General features: G+C 33.4%; 3 protein-coding genes across 5 annotated transcripts in view; 2 read left to right on the top strand and 1 right to left on the bottom strand.

Annotated features, from left to right (window-relative positions):
• The first annotated feature begins 374 nt into the window (after nt 1-374).
• MYPT-75D (Myosin phosphatase targeting subunit 75D) lies at nt 375-8,177 on the top strand. Its single transcript, XM_018036342.2, has 8 exons — nt 375-604; nt 866-1,139; nt 1,191-1,206; nt 1,290-1,415; nt 1,538-1,613; nt 1,997-2,214; nt 2,611-2,776; nt 6,680-8,177. Exons 1-8 carry the CDS (start codon nt 535-537, stop codon nt 6,988-6,990), a joined length of 1,257 nt encoding a protein of 418 aa, XP_017891831.1. The 5' UTR covers nt 375-534; the 3' UTR covers nt 6,991-8,177.
• A 99-nt stretch (nt 8,178-8,276) lies between these two features.
• On the top strand, nt 8,277-14,005 carry MsrA (methionine sulfoxide reductase A). Of its 2 annotated transcripts, none has more exons than XM_026819478.1 (5): nt 8,277-9,206; nt 12,212-12,378; nt 12,750-12,870; nt 13,146-13,282; nt 13,509-14,005. In XM_026819478.1, exons 1-5 carry the CDS (start codon nt 9,099-9,101, stop codon nt 13,744-13,746), a joined length of 771 nt encoding a protein of 256 aa, XP_026675279.1. In that variant the 5' UTR covers nt 8,277-9,098; the 3' UTR covers nt 13,747-14,005. The 2 variants fall into 2 exon arrangements, with proteins under 2 accessions (XP_026675279.1, XP_017892088.1); XM_018036599.2 differs by lacking the exon at nt 8,277-9,206 and adding an exon at nt 10,770-10,905.
• Nucleotides 14,006-15,437: 1,432 nt separating this feature from the next.
• The window catches only part of RhoGEF64C (Rho guanine nucleotide exchange factor at 64C), a 34,087-nt gene continuing 31,285 nt past the window's right edge, over nt 15,438-18,239 (bottom strand). For both annotated transcript variants that reach the window (XM_026819477.1, XM_018036598.2), the window contains exons 10-15: nt 18,069-18,218; nt 17,889-17,996; nt 17,658-17,810; nt 17,388-17,504; nt 17,216-17,317; nt 15,438-16,901 (exon numbers count right to left, since the gene is read on the bottom strand). In XM_026819477.1, coding sequence (XP_026675278.1) covers nt 16,773-16,901; nt 17,216-17,317; nt 17,388-17,504; nt 17,658-17,810; nt 17,889-17,996; nt 18,069-18,218 — 759 coding nt within the window. In that variant the 3' untranslated portion in view covers nt 15,438-16,772. The remainder of the gene's footprint in view (nt 16,902-17,215; nt 17,318-17,387; nt 17,505-17,657; nt 17,811-17,888; nt 17,997-18,068; nt 18,219-18,239) is intronic.

Below are 18,239 nucleotides of genomic sequence, written 5' to 3'. Positions count from 1 at the left end.
GTTGTAGCTTGTATAATGTAGTGTGAAAAATAAGAGTAGAAGTGTTTGGTAAGAGTTTAGTATGGAAAATTAATAAGACTGTATAATTATGTGAATTTTAGTAAGACTAGTTAATTAAATGATCTGATGAATTTCTGAGACTAGAATTTTAGTAGATTTTTTAAGAATACGATTCTCCGCACTTTCATCATACAAAATAAATTTTCACGTAACTGCGCCTACAATAGTAATCAAATTACAAATATAATCAACAAGAATATTATCAACAGTCATAACTGAATTCATAGATACCTAAAATGAAGATTTCCTTTTATGAGAAAATTGCAAATTGAAGATGACTGCACGATGGTTCAAGTAAGTATTTCGAAACATTTGTGTAAATAATGTATGTTTGCTTACGTAAGTACTTGATAAGTGTGGCAAAGTTTTGGATAAAAACATGATACCACTCGCAATCAAATGTCCAGTGAAAAAGTGGCTATATTCTACTTTTTCCAATAAAAAATAGTGAAACTCATCACATATTATATTAGAATGGTAACTGATATTTATTGTAAAATTGTCAAATATCTCAGAATGCAGTCAGTCCTTTGTAAGCATACAGGTAATCTTCTTGACTTTCAAATCTTATATCTCACTATGCTATTTTTTCCTTTCACAATTCTATAGTAGAATTAAAATGAAAGTGATGATTAATGAAATTTGTTCCCTTCGATTTTTTTCCTTCAATTTTGTTAATTAGTATTTTTAGTTAAATAGTAATACAACCTTTTACAACTCCAATCCCATTTTTTATTTCACAATTAATTACGAATAATTATATTTAAGTAAAAAAAAATTAATAAAATGTGTTTCCTTCGACCAGGTAAATACAGCTGCAAGGATTATAAACAACTGACCATGGAACATTCCGACTTAGTAGCAGAAATGGTGCACGTAGAAAGACTAACGACTCAAGAAAGGTTGCATTTGGCACGACACAGGAGGCTCCAACAATTAAAAGTATGGCGTCAACGTGAAAAAGAGTGGATGCGGCATCAAACTAGACACACCAGCAACAAACGTCATATATATTTTAACGATAGCGTAATGCTCCTGGAAGCCGCCGCGAGAAATGATATCGACGAAGGTGATACGATGTGATTTTATCAAACGTTTATTTATGATTATACAGTAGTTGATGAATGTAGTCGATTATTTCTATTTGTTAGCTTTAATGATGATAACGAAATAATATATATNCTTCTAAAAAAATATATTAATTATACAAAATTTTTCTTGAATTTCAGCTGCATATCGCAGCTGCCAATGGTTATCTAAGGGTAGTCGAGTTCCTTTTAGATCAACACGTGTCGACTGATGTTGAAGACAACGACAAATGGCAACCAGTTCACGCGGCTGCATGCTGGGGACACGTAAGGATCAAATTATAATATATGTATACATATGTATAGGCCCGGATTACACGATTAAACTGCATAAGTACGTTACGAGGATCACGGAAGAATAAGAACCCATTTTATTTTTATTCTTTTAGTTAGAAGTTCTTGAGCTACTAGTACAAAATGGGGCCGACTTAAACGCGAGGAACAAACACGACGAAACTCCGGCTGGTAAAAATGTTTTTAAAATGCTGGTTTTTATTCAGAATTTTGAATAGTAGTAATTGATTTTTACATTTAATTATAACGGAATAAACTTGTTTTTATTGAGCTCTTCAGGGACACTGGCACAAAAGTGTATGTTTAGTTCTTTTTTAAATTAAAATTATTCCATGTGAAAAAACAGATTAGTGATAATAAAAAAGTAATTAAATTTGAATTTATTTTTATTTTAGAAAATTCGTCCCTGAAGAGGCTCACAGTTCTTATTATTTCATATTATTATTCGTAAATACTTTTTATTACTATTCGTTAATAATGGAGTTCGATATTTGATTCGATAAAAATTTGCGAGATTGTTCATTAGTGATTGAGTGTGATATTTAATTTTATAGATATTTGCGAGGATCCGGAGATTCGAGAGAGGATAGTGGAACTCAAGACGGAACAAGAGAGCAAGAGATTACGGGAAGCACAGGGAAGGCGGGTGCGTAGATCTCAGAGCATAAACACGCGTACTCAAAGCGTGAGGAGGACTTCTATAAGGGATAAAGTGTTGACTACGAAGAAAGATGCTCAAGAAGAAGCTCGGCTCAGATTACAAGCGCAGCAGGTAAAATGATTATTATTACATATTTCGTTACAGATATACGCGTTTCATTGCATCATTGAGGTATAATAAATGGCGTATATCACCTGCATCGCCATAGCAGATACAAAAGTCCTAGTAACTAAAAAAAGTAACAACCCGTAAACCGATATTTTGCACTGTTTTCGTGTAATTATCAATAAAACAGCAAAGATTGACTGATAAGTATTAAAGTAGTCACATTAGGTTCTTTAAAATGAAACTAGAAGCAACCTCTTACTTAAGCCTGCAGTGTTAGATTTTGTCCATTACCTGTTTATTAGTTTCTTAATAATGAATTGATTAACTGCTTCCACAATGGTAGGTAGACGCAGGCACAGACGACTACACTTTGCTATACAGTGAAATTATGCATTTCAGACGTACGCTCCTACGGCTACGAATGCCCCGCAATCTGAAAATGGAGCCAATGCGCGGGAAAGTGCGAATAGTGAAACAGGCTCTACTGGCCCACCTGTGGCAATGCGTAAATCTCCTGAGGGTAAGGACGATTCTTCATTCCACAAAGACGCCGACAAAGACTCAGGTATATTACAAAACATGTTGATTTCGTATTGGTTGTGGTTAAGTAGAATCCTCTGGTAATTGGTAGTTTCTCGTACGAAATAATATGTCACGTGTAATGTCCATTTAAAGCAACGTCACCTATATTATAATACAACCTGATAGCTCTGTGTATATGAATGTATCACGTTACAAAAAATTTATAAACAGTGGCATAAAATAAGGAGAAAAATTAACAAAGATCTTATATTATAAAATATAGAAATAATGAGTTATTAAATTCATTTAACCATTTCTTCTTTAACTCTCTATTTTATAGAAATTTAAAAATAACTTTTGAACTATCTCCATAATTGCCATTACATCTGGGAGCACAATACTTATTAACTATTTTGAAGTGATTAGTTACCATAAAAAATGATATAATTATTTATATTATTACATGTGTAAATATTAATAAAACTCAAAATAATTGCATATGCTAAATGCATTTGAATTGAAGCTTAACAGTGACGTTATACTGTGTAATGACGTCGTACCATCAGGGATCTCATAATTTTTCCCGCAGAGCTCGCTTCCCCTCTTTTTCGCCCATATTTCGATCCCCACTACTATTCTCCTCATGCGCCTTCGCTGACCATGCCTAGCATACCTCCATCAAGTACCAGTCCCCACCATGGTCAAGTCGTCCCCACTTTCCAGCCGAGGGAAAAATTATGAGATCCCTGCTTACCTTATGGGTCAGTTAGGTTCGGTTAGATTATGACGTTATACCAGTGATTCTCAACCATTGTGCCGCCATTGCCAGGCAGTGGTCCCGAAATAAAAATGATTTGTGTTTTCTACATTTTATTTGTTCGAATTCAAATTTTCGACTTTGACCAACATAAAAACGAAAGAAGATTCAGACTTTTATTATATAGTATATTCAATCTTTTATACTTATAGGCGGCGTTGCTTAAAGTTGTTTCGTCGCATAACTCGGATCTATAACGTTGCATAATAATCATTTTTATATTCACTATGCGCTTATTACGGCTAGGAGGAAATACGTCTATAAACAAATAACTGTTTAACTTCCTGTTAATAAGATCAGTTAAAAAACTAGTCGAAATTCTTAATAAATGAGAAATTAAGTCACACGTATATTCATCAGTCCCCTGTTCTTTTTCTCTGTTACTACTGCGTTGTGCTCCTGAATAATTCCGAGGTCAGTCTTTTATATCAGTTTCTTGTTTCTATAAAGTTTTCAGCTCAACGTTGTATACCATTTTTTCACGTTCACATTTATTGTACGTTTCCGCCGTTTTCTCTAATAACAGAATTACTTTTGTATGTGACATGATCTGATTTTTCTCTCCGAACACACTATTTCTAGCATTGAAAAGGAGGAAAGTAACTTTTATTATTAGGAACGAACTTTTTGTGGCAAGAGGGCTAAATAGTATTCGCTTCGATTTAAGTTTTTGTTTGCAAATCGTATGTTAGTATTATATTTGGCTGGGCTTATTAATTGTTATATGCGAGGAGGCGTTGTAAATAAGTTTCAAAGTTGGATGAGCGAGGTTTTTTTAGACTTTTGATGATTCAGAATCTTCTAGGGTAAAACATGAGAGTGTTTATTGTGCTGGACGGCAGTTTCTTAAATATTAATGGTGTACCCAGAGGTGAAAGAATTTAGGCTATATCTCTTTTGGAATTTCGAATCTAATCAAACCACAGTATTGGCTACAGTCCCCTTAATCATCAAGTGAAGTCCTTATTAGAAAACAATTAGCAATGAAACATAATAATAATTATAACAATTGCCCATAAAAATGCCCATGGGTTAACAATAGACTGAAGTAAAAGATGAATGAATCCTAGTTGAGAATGAGGCAGAGTCGTAAATGGGCCCAATAATGGCCTCAGATGCAAAATGATGAATAAGACTCTTTTTCTCTTGTGCTGCTCCTACGACTTGACTACCCTTTCGACACGTATGAAAGCTGCCTCCAGTTGTACACGCTCTAAGCATAAAACGCACATTTATGCTACAAGAAATTTGAAACTCTCTGTATATAAATAACTATCTACATTTTTGGACATGTAACTCTTCCTAAAGTCACTTTATCAAATAGAATATGACAATTCGTGTAGCTTCATTCACTTACGACAATATCAATAATATATTTCATCAGACAAATTAACTAAACTCAAATGTAAATGATGGTGCATAAGTAATCAATTTTCAATGATGACTTTGCACACACATACTCGCTGCATATCAAAGACTTGATGAAATTTTAAACATATCGATTTGTTTTTTTAATAGGTTTGTAACAACGTTTTGCTGTTTGTATCAATAATTAATATTATGTGATTTAACATTATAGCAAGTTTCATCAGTTTTATATGATTTAATATTATATTATGTGATTTAATATTATAGCAAATTTCTCGATTTCTGTTCATAACTTTTATTCACTGGTTTAATGACTACGTTAAAGAAATATAGTCAGTGAGTAAAAATAGTTATGTGAACAAAGATTAAGTAGTTTACTATGAATGGTAAATAAATAGACAATCTTATTTGCTTTTTCCTTATTCGATAATAAACTAAAAATTCCTTATATGCAATTTAATGCAATTTACATCTAATTTGTTGCAAGACAGTTTTGAAAAATTAATTTTTAAGATAACAAACTTGACGACTGTGTATGATCAGTGATCGAACATTTTTATATTTTACTGTATTTATTAATTGCGTACACGCGCGGAGTGTCTCCCTACCTCTTTCAGTTTTATCGCGAAACGATAAATTCGTTACGAGGTCAGTTGTGTCACAACCTCGTAGATTCGTCCGGCTCAATTGTTACTTCGTAGATTCTGCCTACCACGTCAAAGATAGATTTCGTCTACCAGATCAAATCAATAAACCGATCAAACATTGATCATACCAATAAACATTTATAGATCATTTATTATTATACTTATTTCTGAATCTTCATTTATACTTTTGTATTATGTACTATAAGGACTTAAAGTTTGTACATTATCATTTGTAACTACTGTAAGACTACATCTTGATATAAAATAATGTTATACAATTCTACACATATAAAGTATACTTGTAACGTTTTAAAATCAGTTTAATGTTGAAATATTTACACTGTTTACTGTATGTCAATAAATCCTGTTTCAAATAGAAACAATTTAATTTCAAATAAAAATGATTTCAAATAAAAATGTAAAGGAAGCTATTCTTTAGAAAATTCAACTGTTGATTTCCATGTATAATATATTTCCGTGTGTAAATTATGTATAGCATAGAAAAGTTGTTAAAACGTTCAATTTAATTTATGATTTAAAATTTACTTTGAATTAAAGAATGAAATTGGGACAGCGCAAATTATGTACGACAAAAATTGAGAATTAAAGAATAAGGGATTCAATTATTATCTACTATTTTATCGAGACAATGCAAATTATGTATATCATATAAAAATTGTTAAACTACACAGTTCAATTTATGATATAAAATTCAGTTTGAATTAAATTATCTACTATTTTTATGAAGGCGAAGGGAAATGTTCTTAACTTCCCTGAAATAAGACTGAAAACCTAATAATAATTGCGGCGTTTGATAAAGGTAGGAGACCGAAGGTATTTCTATTGAAACAACCGTAGACTGTATGTACATACACAGCAAACATGTCTCTGGCGTTGTGCAATGTTTTTAACGCTTATTGCTGAAGCATGTGCCGCTTAGCGCATGGTCGTTAGTTTTCTACTAAATAGTCACGTTTCGCTCGAAGCGCCGTTTCGATGTATAAGAAATAATATAAATAGTGGTGGTGGGTACGGAATGAAGTGAGAGTGGGGAGCGAGTATAGCGTGTGTCCCGTTGGTGGGTGACTCGAGTTTTACATGTTTGCCTCGATAGTAACAGGATCCGAATCGCCGATCGGCAATCAGCAGCCGATCTACTCGACGGATGGCGGCGACGCCAACGGGAAGATCAACATACATGTCTCGGTAGTTTTTGTCAAATCGTTGTCGGACCTGAAGAAACAGAGGGCCCAGAATCGGCATATTTCCACTGGATCGATCGACGCCAATGGAAACGGTATCCCCGTGTCGCCGATCTCTAATTCCAGTTTAAACGCCGCTGGAGATTTTCAACGGTTCACTGGAAACACCAGCGATATTGTTGGGGATAATCATTCGGAGAAGAGTTGCTGTACTGTTATGTAAATTACATTTCCGTTCATACTCTCTCTGTTAGGGTTCACGATTTCTATTGTTTCAGTAGGTACTCTTGTCATTGTGTACTTAAGGGGGTGAATTGCAAGTTCCTTTAGTTCAAATTATGTTTAAAATTGTTTTAAACAGACGTTTTCTGTTAGAGATTATGTCTTCAGTGAGAGGAATATGAATGAGGGGTAGACTGCCGATTTTTTATGCGAAATAAACTATTTATAGTATTCTCATACAGTATAAAAACGTATTAATAATATTGATGTAAGATCGATTATGCTCTGTAACATGCATGTCACAACGGAGTCATGACTTAGAATTAGTCAAAATGTCCTTATTGGGGTTCAATATATCTCTGGAATTTATTAAAGTTTGCTACTAACTTATGTTATGTAGTAGTTATGTATTGAAAACGTCACAAATGTTAGAGAACTCCTGACTCTCAAGTTACAAGTTATATGTGGGATGAGTTTGATTTCTTTTTTCTTAACGCATCACAAACAGTATTTCTATTCCTTGTACATTGAATTTTCTTATAAATGCATAAAGTCTGCAGTCTAATAATGAGGTTTGCTTCAACCGAGGCCCAATGTTCCATTTCTGGAACATCAAACCAGTTAATAAGAGTAAACTATCAATTTTCAAGGGCCTCGAGAGGCAGACGAATTGAGTAGAAATCAGAAAAGTATAAAACGTTGTAAGAACAGGAGGCGATTTTTCACCCATTTTGTACATATAGTATTACAGTTTTACATATAAATGGTTAATATATACAAACACCAAATGAGAGATTATTCTACGGAATATAAGCTGCACGTTTCGTGGCTTTTAAACATTTTGTAATATTTAATGATGATATTTCACGATATTACAACTATTTCTTAATTCTACGTGTTGTTAACGTACGTTCAAGTAAAATCGTACGAATGTTGCTCATTGTCAGATGAGGCGTTCGATTGAAGCGTCTGACGGCGCGATTGATATATGAGATTATGAAATTGAAACAAGTGCACTGTACTTAAGCGAGTATTTAAGTATCTGCGATGTAGGAAACAATTTTTACTTAATTAGCTACTTAAGTTTCACATATGTACATAACTTTATTTATTACAGTATGAAGATATAATGTATATTTCCAATAATGGTAATTATAGAATTGTATATTAAACGCGCGTCATTGCGGCTACTATGTATTATATCGTACAGAATACTTCCTCGTCTTTTTTTATAAAGATGTCAGTTATAAATCATATTTTTTATATTCATTTAGATGTGCATATATGATATGTGTTTCTATGAATAACTTCATTTGTACATTTTTATCTATGCCGTTATTTTTAAATCGTATAGATATATTCTGTTTTTCTTAAAAATACACTATTCTAAAAAAACATTATGAAAATTGTTGAAATTTATCTCAGATTCCCCAATCTTCGGTTGCACAGCAGCAAATTATCAAGCAACGATTTTTCAGTTATATTCAAGCTTCAAATCATTACAATATCCTGTCCAGAGACTTTCATATAAGTTGTCCCACGAAAAGTGTGATTTTGATTCTGGAGGTGTTTCTGAAGGACAACTTCCCTTTGGCTGAATGCAAAGTGAAGCATGGTTTTTGAATTGTTGACGAAAAACAGTGACCAATTGTTCGCGGCGACGGCCGAGTGTCACGATCCGAGCCAACACTAGCCAACACTATAGTTGAGCGCCGGCTGTATACGTTCTCCAGTTGGTCAGTGAATAAAGTTTTTCGTTAACAATTCAAAAAGCATGCATTTTGCCAAAGAAACACTGCCAGAATCACCCATTTTCGACTCTAACACTTTTTCTGGGATATAGTATAATTCTACGACAGACAATGCTTAAATCTGGGGCATGCTTACAATTTTTAAGTTAAGGAAATTTGACAACGTGCACGGACTTAAATAATTTTTTCCGATAATGTGTACGGGAGATGAAAGCTTGATTCTTCGCCTTTGGTATAAACCAAATTAATAAACATGTGTTTAAAAAAAACAAACACACAAGAACGTATATGTACAAGTTCCGAGACAATTGCCAGAAAATGAGTCCAATTTGATTATCGTTTCCTACTGTTGAATTGAATGGCTTCCTCGCAGCCGATTGTCGATAGTAGCGCGGGCCTATCGAAAATGCTAGCATTAAATCTAGCTCTCCGCAGAGGATTGACAACTATCTCCTATCACTGTTTGGTACGTTTCTGCCCATGGTTTCCACCAATGCACTAATTTTCACTTATTTTATTAATTTTTCAATTATACATATACAAAATCAGAAGCTTGGTTAACATAGAACTAACCCAATTCACTGTTCATTTTTCTTATTCACTGTTAAACATTTAACAAAAATGTATTATTAAATATTATCATACCAAAATGAATAAATGAACAAATTAAGTGATATAAGCTTGTATTATACAGACAACACTAAATTATTATCAAACGGGCAAGAAATAAATAAGACTATAGAACTGCACAAATGCATATCACTGTTAAACATTTCACAGACATAAGTAATACAAGTTCGTATCACAGATAACTGAAATTATTATTAAACGGGTAGGAAATAAGAGACAGACGATAATAAAACCTCTGTAGACTATCGATGATGTCGTGGAATGATTACATCAGCCCGTTCACCAATTGTTATCTAATTTAACAGACGCATGTACTAGCCTCGCTTCAGTTTTCTGATGCAACTTACTCAGCAGATTTATCGAAGTTCAGTTAAATTGACAATCATCGTACTCTATATAGGACGAGATTTAACGTCGATTAGTTGGACCAACGTACTTTGCAAAAGAGGTTATAATATTAAAACAGCTTAAATATTATTATGTGTAATATTTAATTACATGATATTATGTCATAGCACTGGTACTATATTTTTGCTATATTATTATAATATTATAATATTATTATACTATATTCTTGTAATATTACTAATATTATTACAACATCAAATATTATATTGTTATATTTAACGTCTTTTGTTTTAATACTATAATACCTTACAATACTATAAGTAGTTAATTAAATAATATTATAATTTTATAATGTTATAATATATGTATGATTATGTATTGTAATAATATTATATTTATAGTGGTTTTCCTTCTCGTGAAATCCATTTTGCCAAAAAGTCTTTGCAGACAAGAATTGAAGTTCGTATTTAAACAGCCATGTCTTAAAGTCTCACTAAGAATATTAAAAAACGCGACTTCCACTTTTTTCTTCGCGATTCCAACCAATGAAAATTTTAAACATATTTTTTTATTTTTATTATTAAATAAGTTATTAATTAAATAGTAAAGTAAGATTCCTAGGATCCCACAAACAATTACGTTTGATTCAATATTAAAAAAGTTATTTCGTTTTAAAACATGTGCCGATACTTTTTTGAGCCACAGTTCCCAAGGCAATTTTTAACCCTAAGGAGTCTTTCTCTAAACTCTAAGAGAATGCTAGAAGAATTTGTACATGTACAAAATAAAAACTAATTAAAATTAACTTTGACTTCTTTTAAATAAAATACAATACGTATGTCTATAAGAATAACTCTGACCTCAATTATGACGTCACGTACCAAATAATGATAAAGGTAATAATTGAAATACTGAAACAATAAAGAAAATCACAGAATTGGAATGAAAGGATAGAAACTATTTCGAATGAATCTGAGTGGTGGTAATTTCACGATGCTTGCGGAGTAGGGCGATGCGAAGAGAAAGAAGAGGGACGGCCGGACGGAGTAGATAAAAAGTAGAGCTGCTTCGAGCACGCGGTAGTTTCCTTACATTCCTTGCTGGAAGCACTCTTTGCTCACTCATCGTTTCGTTCCGTTTTATTTTCTTATCTTCCTTGTCGGTCTTCATTTCTCTTCGTTCGTAAGGTAAATCGTTCTTCCAATTTAAAATCAGTGCTTCTTATTTTCTATTCATTTTGTCGAATAAACTGGTATGACGTTGTTAACGTCAATTAGAACAGTATTACTTAATGCCAATCGATTCTACAATATAATATACAATTATTCTTCATGAAAGAAAATAAGCAGTTTAATATTTAAATAAATTAAAAGTGAATAAGTAAGGTAAAAGTAATTGTGTATATTAATAAATTAATAGTAACTAAGTCAGCAATTTTTGCACTGCTATTTTTAAGGCAAGTATACTTAATTACATTTTGCTATTACATCTATTACTTACAAGTATTGAAATTGAATTATGAGAATTTTAAATCTAATAAATAATCTACAGTTTCTGTTATAACTAAACTGCAGATTTTTATGGATTTATTCAAAAATTGTTTGTAAGTAAATGCATTGTTTATAACTGTATACAATCTAAAAGAAAGATAAGACAATGTAAATCTTACATAATGAAATTATAAAAATAGGAAGTCAGTATAAATGGATTACATTCTTAAAAATATGTTTCAAAATATATGATTTTGCCAAAAAATCCAGAGTGTAATAATAATAATATTAATAATAATAAGTCTAATATCTAAATAATCTCGCATTTTAAAGAACACAATAAAATATTTATAAATCTTTTTGTAACGTTGAATTTTGTTCGTGATGACGTGACAATAGATAAATCTGATTCTGACTTATCTACACCGTTACCGTGTTAGCATGGTCAAATTAGGTAGACATTCCTTGTTCAAGTACATCAAAGTAGTCGAACAGCATTTTAAGTGGTGAGATCGTTCGATAACGATTTAACTAGCGAATCCATGCCTTCGATTCCGCTTATAAGAAGACAAGTGAATATACAGAAACCACAATTTATAGATTTGTTCGTGAATTTAATAAAATAATACATAATTATTAGACATGCATAGTGTTCGATTTTTATTATAAACAAATGAAAGAAAACATGAGAATTTACAGATTTTTAATTTTATAAAAGTAATAAATAAATGATTAAAAATGAATATCTNTAAAGTGAAAGTATTAGTAAAATTAAATAATAAAATATCACTATTCATTTAAATAATTTTAATTCTTAAGTCAGCTAATGGACTTAATCAGTAGAAGTTCGAATTAACGATTAAATTTTTATTCTTAATTAAAAAATACTCCTATTATCGATTAGAATTCAATTGTTAACGAAACAATTCAAGTAAATTCTATCGAGCTATTTGTTTCTTTCACGCTCACTTTCCGTGACTCGGACACGTGTCAATGACAACAGTCTTGCAAGATGCCCGGACAGTTGGAAGAAATCCAAGCAAAACGCGCAACATTCGGAATGGGATGCTTCTGGGCAGGCGACTGTCTTTTCGGCGTGCTACCCGGCGTGATCAAAACCTGCGTCGGATATGCCGGCGGCCAGAAGGAATCGCCAACTTATAGAAACATGTAATAATAATAATCGACACTATAGCAATCGATAAGATAATAATAATCAATAAGAGTTAACATATGTACACGTAAAAACGATAAAATTAAAGACAGTTTTTTTTTTCATCTTGACGCATTGCACATGGATAACAAAAATTCTTCTGTTTTCTGTACCAAAAATAAAAACTACTGGTCCCAAATATGATGATAGTCGTTTTGATTTGTCATAAATTTTCAAAATTCCGTGGAATACTTTTTCTAATCGTGAGTTCCATGCTCATATGTTGCAACTCGTACTTCTAGTATCCTACAGTTAAGAACCACTGCTGTAGAGTAACGTGTTAAATATTGTATTCTTGAACTGGTGCCTAATTCGAAATTTATTCTAGTGGTGACCACACAGAAGTCGTTGATGTTGAATACAACCCAGACATGGTATCGTATTCACAATTGCTTGATGTGTTTTGGAAAAATCATGAGTACGGCCTTACGACAAAGATTAAGAGGCAGGTAAATATATCATAATTTTTTTTTCTCGAAATTATACATCAAACAGAATAAGCAGGTTTCATAAATACCGTCACTTTATTGTTACACTCCGATGTATCAACAATCAACTCGCTATTGACTCTAGCTTCATTTTTTATTACAAAGTTTTTATAAAGTATTTGCAGGCCAATGTTTATTATACAATTTTTTTCTTATTTCTACTCATAGAACATACTGGTGAAGTTTGATCGCTTAATCAGGGGACACCCTGTACACACGTTCATTATTAATTACAGTATATGTCGTTGATTTTGTATCACGACGAAGAGCAGAAGTTACTGGGAGAGAAGTCGCGTGAACAGCAACAGCGGAAGCGGACAGATATGGTACTTACAGAGATCCGGAAGTTCGAAAAATTTTACACGGCTGAAGAGTAAGTATATCACACAGAAACAAGTGTGTTAAAGGGTGTCTATAGATTGAGAAGAGAGAAACGTCAGAAGCAGATGACAGAGTGATTGAGACATTGGATGAAGTAAATGGGCGGAGTAGAATGGAAATGGACAAGAATTAGGAATGGGGAGGAATAGTTGGCAGAAAGAAGGGTCGTCAAGAGATCAAAAATTCCCAACACTTTCAATATGTATGCATTTTTTCAGCTATCATCAAAAATATCGGCTTCGGGATCATCCGTGGCTACTTGAAACTACCGGACTTACCAGTGACGAAATCATACGAAATTCACCGTTGGCTACGAAACTGAACGGTTACATAGCCGGCGCAGGAACGATCGAACAATTTGAGAAGGAATTACCTAATCTCGGTTTAAGTGAAAAAGCATCGCAGTATTTACAGAAATATGTAATCGAGAATCAAGGGAACGGTTTATATTGCTAACTTGCATCGTGTACAGCGTATTTTATGCAACGCATGCCGACCGTAAGAGAACTCTTCTTTGAGATGAAAAATTGAAAAGCTTACCGGTGTCGCATCCTACGGTTACCGTCACCACAGTCCGTAATTGTTTTGCGCATCTTGAAAGACGGTGGGGGAAAGACGCAGCGAGCTCCACTCCACTCAGGGGTCTCAGAATTTATCCCTCGGCCGGAAAGTGGGGACGACGCGACCATGGTGGGGACTGGTACTTGATAGGTTCGCTTCGCGAACGCGCATGAGGAGAATAGTAGTGGGAATCGAAATACGGGCGAAAAAGAGGGGAAGCGAGCCGTGCGGGATAAATTCTGAGACCCCTGACTCCACCTCGAGTTCAACATGCGCGGTAAAATAATAGTGCGGATGAATAGGCAGAATACATTCTCATCAAGTTACTCTTCAAACACCTCTTAGAACGCTGCGCGTATGCGTCAGGGCGAAGATATGCAAAACGAACGAAAAGTGGTCTTTCCTCAGTTATGGAAATTAGTATTACAACTAGAGATGGAATCAAGTTCAATATGTACTCCCGAATCCGAATTAGTTTTAATAATTCAGTTTTTACATTTTCTGTTTGCTCGGACATGAAATCAATTTTTTGTTTTCCATACATACCATTTTTTTATAGACGCATGAAATCCGTAGCCTAATTATAACTTTTATCTGTAAGTGTGGAAGTTTTTATTACGACTTGCTCCATGTAAAGATACGTGATACACACGCGTTCGTTTAGTAGTACAGGTTGAGAAAGTTAAAAAAAGAACAGTTTACAGTAAGATAGGCTGTGAGAAGCGTAGATAATCCTGTTTGGAATAATGTTTCTGATTACTCCGTGCATTCTACGAAATTTATCAATAGTCTGTGGATTTCATGGATTTACAGAAACATTAAAAAACAAAGGAAAAAAATCTTTTAAACCAGAAATCATGACTACAAAAATTGCGCAGAATATCAAAAATATAATATCACTATTTTGGAATATTAAAAGAAATTTCAATCCACATTTCATTTTTTAAACTGATATTAGAAATGTTTTCTGTTACATAAAAATCCGCAATCTATTTATGAGTTTATCATGTTACGTTTTATCTTGAAAAGGCAAACGAAGCAACGATATATTTTGGACTATTCAAACCGTATATTGAATCAGAACCATCGATTACATTGCAAATGAAGATGGTTACCTAATATTTATGAATTAATATATACGTAATGAATAGTCTCGGTGACCTCGAGTATTAAAGAGAATGTATATAATTTTTAGGACAACTGCGTTATCAAGTACGCACGCTTTTAATATATGTATACATAGACATGTATATGTTTGCATGTCGCATAGTGCATGGATACTTACGTACATACATAGTATAGCGACGCCGAATATTCTTAACTCGTTTATATATTTCGGCTTATTTTTTTCTACTTTAATTGTAGTTTTTAATACAGTAAACATATGAATCTCGTGTAACATGTGTTGAACACCTGTGTGGATCGTGAATTTCTGTATCAAATAATCATTGACTCCGTTCTTGGGCCCAGGGCTGGAGATTTCCTCTTGTAAATTCCATTCAATCCCCTCGATCAGAAACAAAGTTATTGCAACTTGAAGCAATAATGCAAAGTTGCAGGAAAAAAATATAATATTGCAAGACGTGTACAGTTGTGATTATTTAATTTTATTGAATGACAGATTTCAGGTGACAATTACGTGTCTACAGCCAATTTCATTATAAATATACATCTATATACAAAAATCATATGGCTTAGATCTTAAACGAAATTATAGTACAATGTACAACATTTAGTTTTCCTTGTTAGAACGCCATAAAATACTGTTAATTATATAAAACTAACGAATACATAGTAGTATATTAATAATAATTAGACTGCAGATTTTATGCAATTAGAATTAAATTCAATGTGTAGAAATGATAAAAGGTATAAGAGAAGAATATCGAAAGCTGAATGAACATTTCAATGCTCAAGCAGTCAATCAAATATTTATCTAAAATACATTTTTGAAATTAATACCATAAATGTTTCGTTTCGCATAAAGATCGGCAGTCTAATGATAATCGTTAACAAGCCCGGTTTTATGAAACGTTTGGCAGTTTCCTAGTTTTCATAATTCGTAGGTATAAAATATAACAACCCAATTACCTTATCATCTTTAATATTATGTACACTGATCATCCTCGCGGTGAAAGTTAAACGAAAGCTCGCTTATTATTATGAATTTATACGATGAACGCGTAACCGATACACCGGCCAGTATCGCAGCTACCCTCTGTTCTTTCAATTTCGATGCAGTCGTTCGGTGTTCAGTGGAAGAAGTGGAGAAAAGAGAACTTGTAACCGAACGAGAACTTGTGACGAGAGTTTGCGACCGATATTTTAATGTTTAGATAACGCGTTGATTACAGCGACGTAGGAAACTCTAGTTTCTGCAACTTACTGTAACCTGCGGGATAAATTAGTGTCTTTTTAATAGAGGCAATTTTTAACTGTTACAGAGGAACGAGTAGTTCGCTTTAGCTAGGAGAAAAACGATTCAATCAGGATTGCAGACTTTTTAATTGATTAAGAATTGAATAATGAAATTTTGATAGTTAAAGCTCGTTCAGACCTTGGAGGCAGCTTTCATATGCGTAGAAAGATGTGTAATTGACCATAATAGAAAAATGTGTGAATTCGGTGAAATTACCGAATCGATCAAAAATATGCATGGGCTGTCAGTCTGTTAATCTTGAATTAAAGGATTTAATCATTGTAACCTGAAACCCTCTATTAGATAGACACTAATGTATATAACGAATGCAAAATGGTAGAACTGTACAGATCTTCGTGTCGCTCATTGACTTGTGCTATCAATGAGCAGAGGAAATCCTTTTATCGATTTACCCGATCCGGAGATCATACGCAAGTTCAACGTTTAGGAATCATGATCACCTTTTAAATAACGGTTGTGAATACTTTTCACGTGTTATTCATCAATTTCTGGCGACGCCGCATATCATGATGTTTGGCAACGCTCCGCGACGTTTACGCCACGCGCCCAAGGACTGTGCATGAGCTTGCAACGTCCTACACCATCTTTTCGTTCTAGCTCCATCCTCGGCCTATATAAAATAATATCAAACATTTTTCACATTTCATTATTTTTATATTTAAATTATTTTTTATACAGAGTATCCCCGGATTAAACGATCAAACTGCTGCAATATGTTCTATGGATAGAACTAAGAAAAAATGTTATGGCTCAATGCTATTGGTTTTAGATTTCATATTTTTATTGTTTTATAAAGCGTTTCCAGACCTACGTTTATTGTTTCTTATTTCTACTGGGGACAACCTATATATTAATTATTTTTTATACTTCATCGACTTGTTAATAAAACTAATTTAACATGATTTGGCCAAATATTTGTCATACCTTAAATATGAAAGTTTCTTTTGACGACAGTTCTTGAATCTCGAAGTAGTCTTCGAGGTCCGTTTCGCAACAGACGATACACTTATCGAGATACAGTGGTTCCTAAAGAACAGAGAATCTCGTCTTATGATAAACTCGATTCGAAATGAGACTTGAATTAGAGGCAACTTACACGCAACAAGGAATAACGTCCAAGCTTCTCCTTCACCAACAATAACGTGGCCTCTTTTATACCGACGTGTCTCGAAAAAAGAGAATCGTCGTTAAACTCCAGATCCTCCGCGTTCGGCTGCAAGAAAGAAGGACAAAGGTAGAAGAATTAAAAGAACAAAGTATAAGAAAAATGTCCCACTTTTTGTTCGCATCACAAGTATTACTCATTGTCATTTTCATTTTTTATAATTTAGAGAGCAAGAATAGAAAAATGAAACAAATTATTTACCTTGCTATTGGTGACGAGCATAGCAGTCACAGGTGCGAGCTTGACGGTTCGCCCGCGTCGCCAGTTATTATCCGTTGGCTGGGCAACTAAAAGACGTCCTTCCAATACGAACTTCGCATCTTCGTGAGCCCATTCCAATACTTCTACAGCCATCTACCATTCCATTATTGAATAAATATTGAATATTAACTGAATTGATTATTTATAAAAATTAATAAACATCCGTATTACCTTCTTTAATTTGATATTCACTATGTCTTGTTCACCGATCGGTCGTCTGCCATTCTGGATGATCGAGATCCTCCTCCAAAGTTTCGTCGAAGTTACATCTTTCGCTTCCTATCGACGCATCATTAAATTCTCTAAGTGGAACATCGAAATTAACAACAATAGAATTAACAGCATACTTACAGCATTCATGTGTTCCAAATGCAATTCTATGTTAGCTTGCGCTTGTTTTAGTCTTTCCTTTGCTTCTTGAATGTCTGGCCGCACGGAAGGAGTAGCTTTCAGCAATCGAGCCAGCAAGAGAGGATACTTAGTGACTCTTTGAACAGGTACCTTTAAAATAAATTGTAACTT

Source organism: Ceratina calcarata, unplaced genomic scaffold (genome assembly GCF_001652005.2).
Source record: "Ceratina calcarata isolate Rehan_Ccalc_2016 unplaced genomic scaffold, ASM165200v1 scaffold151.2, whole genome shotgun sequence".
NCBI classification, from domain to species: domain Eukaryota; kingdom Metazoa; phylum Arthropoda; class Insecta; order Hymenoptera; family Apidae; genus Ceratina; species Ceratina calcarata.
Note: the sequence above shows the minus strand (reverse complement) of the source record. Positions and strands in the feature narration are given on the sequence as shown.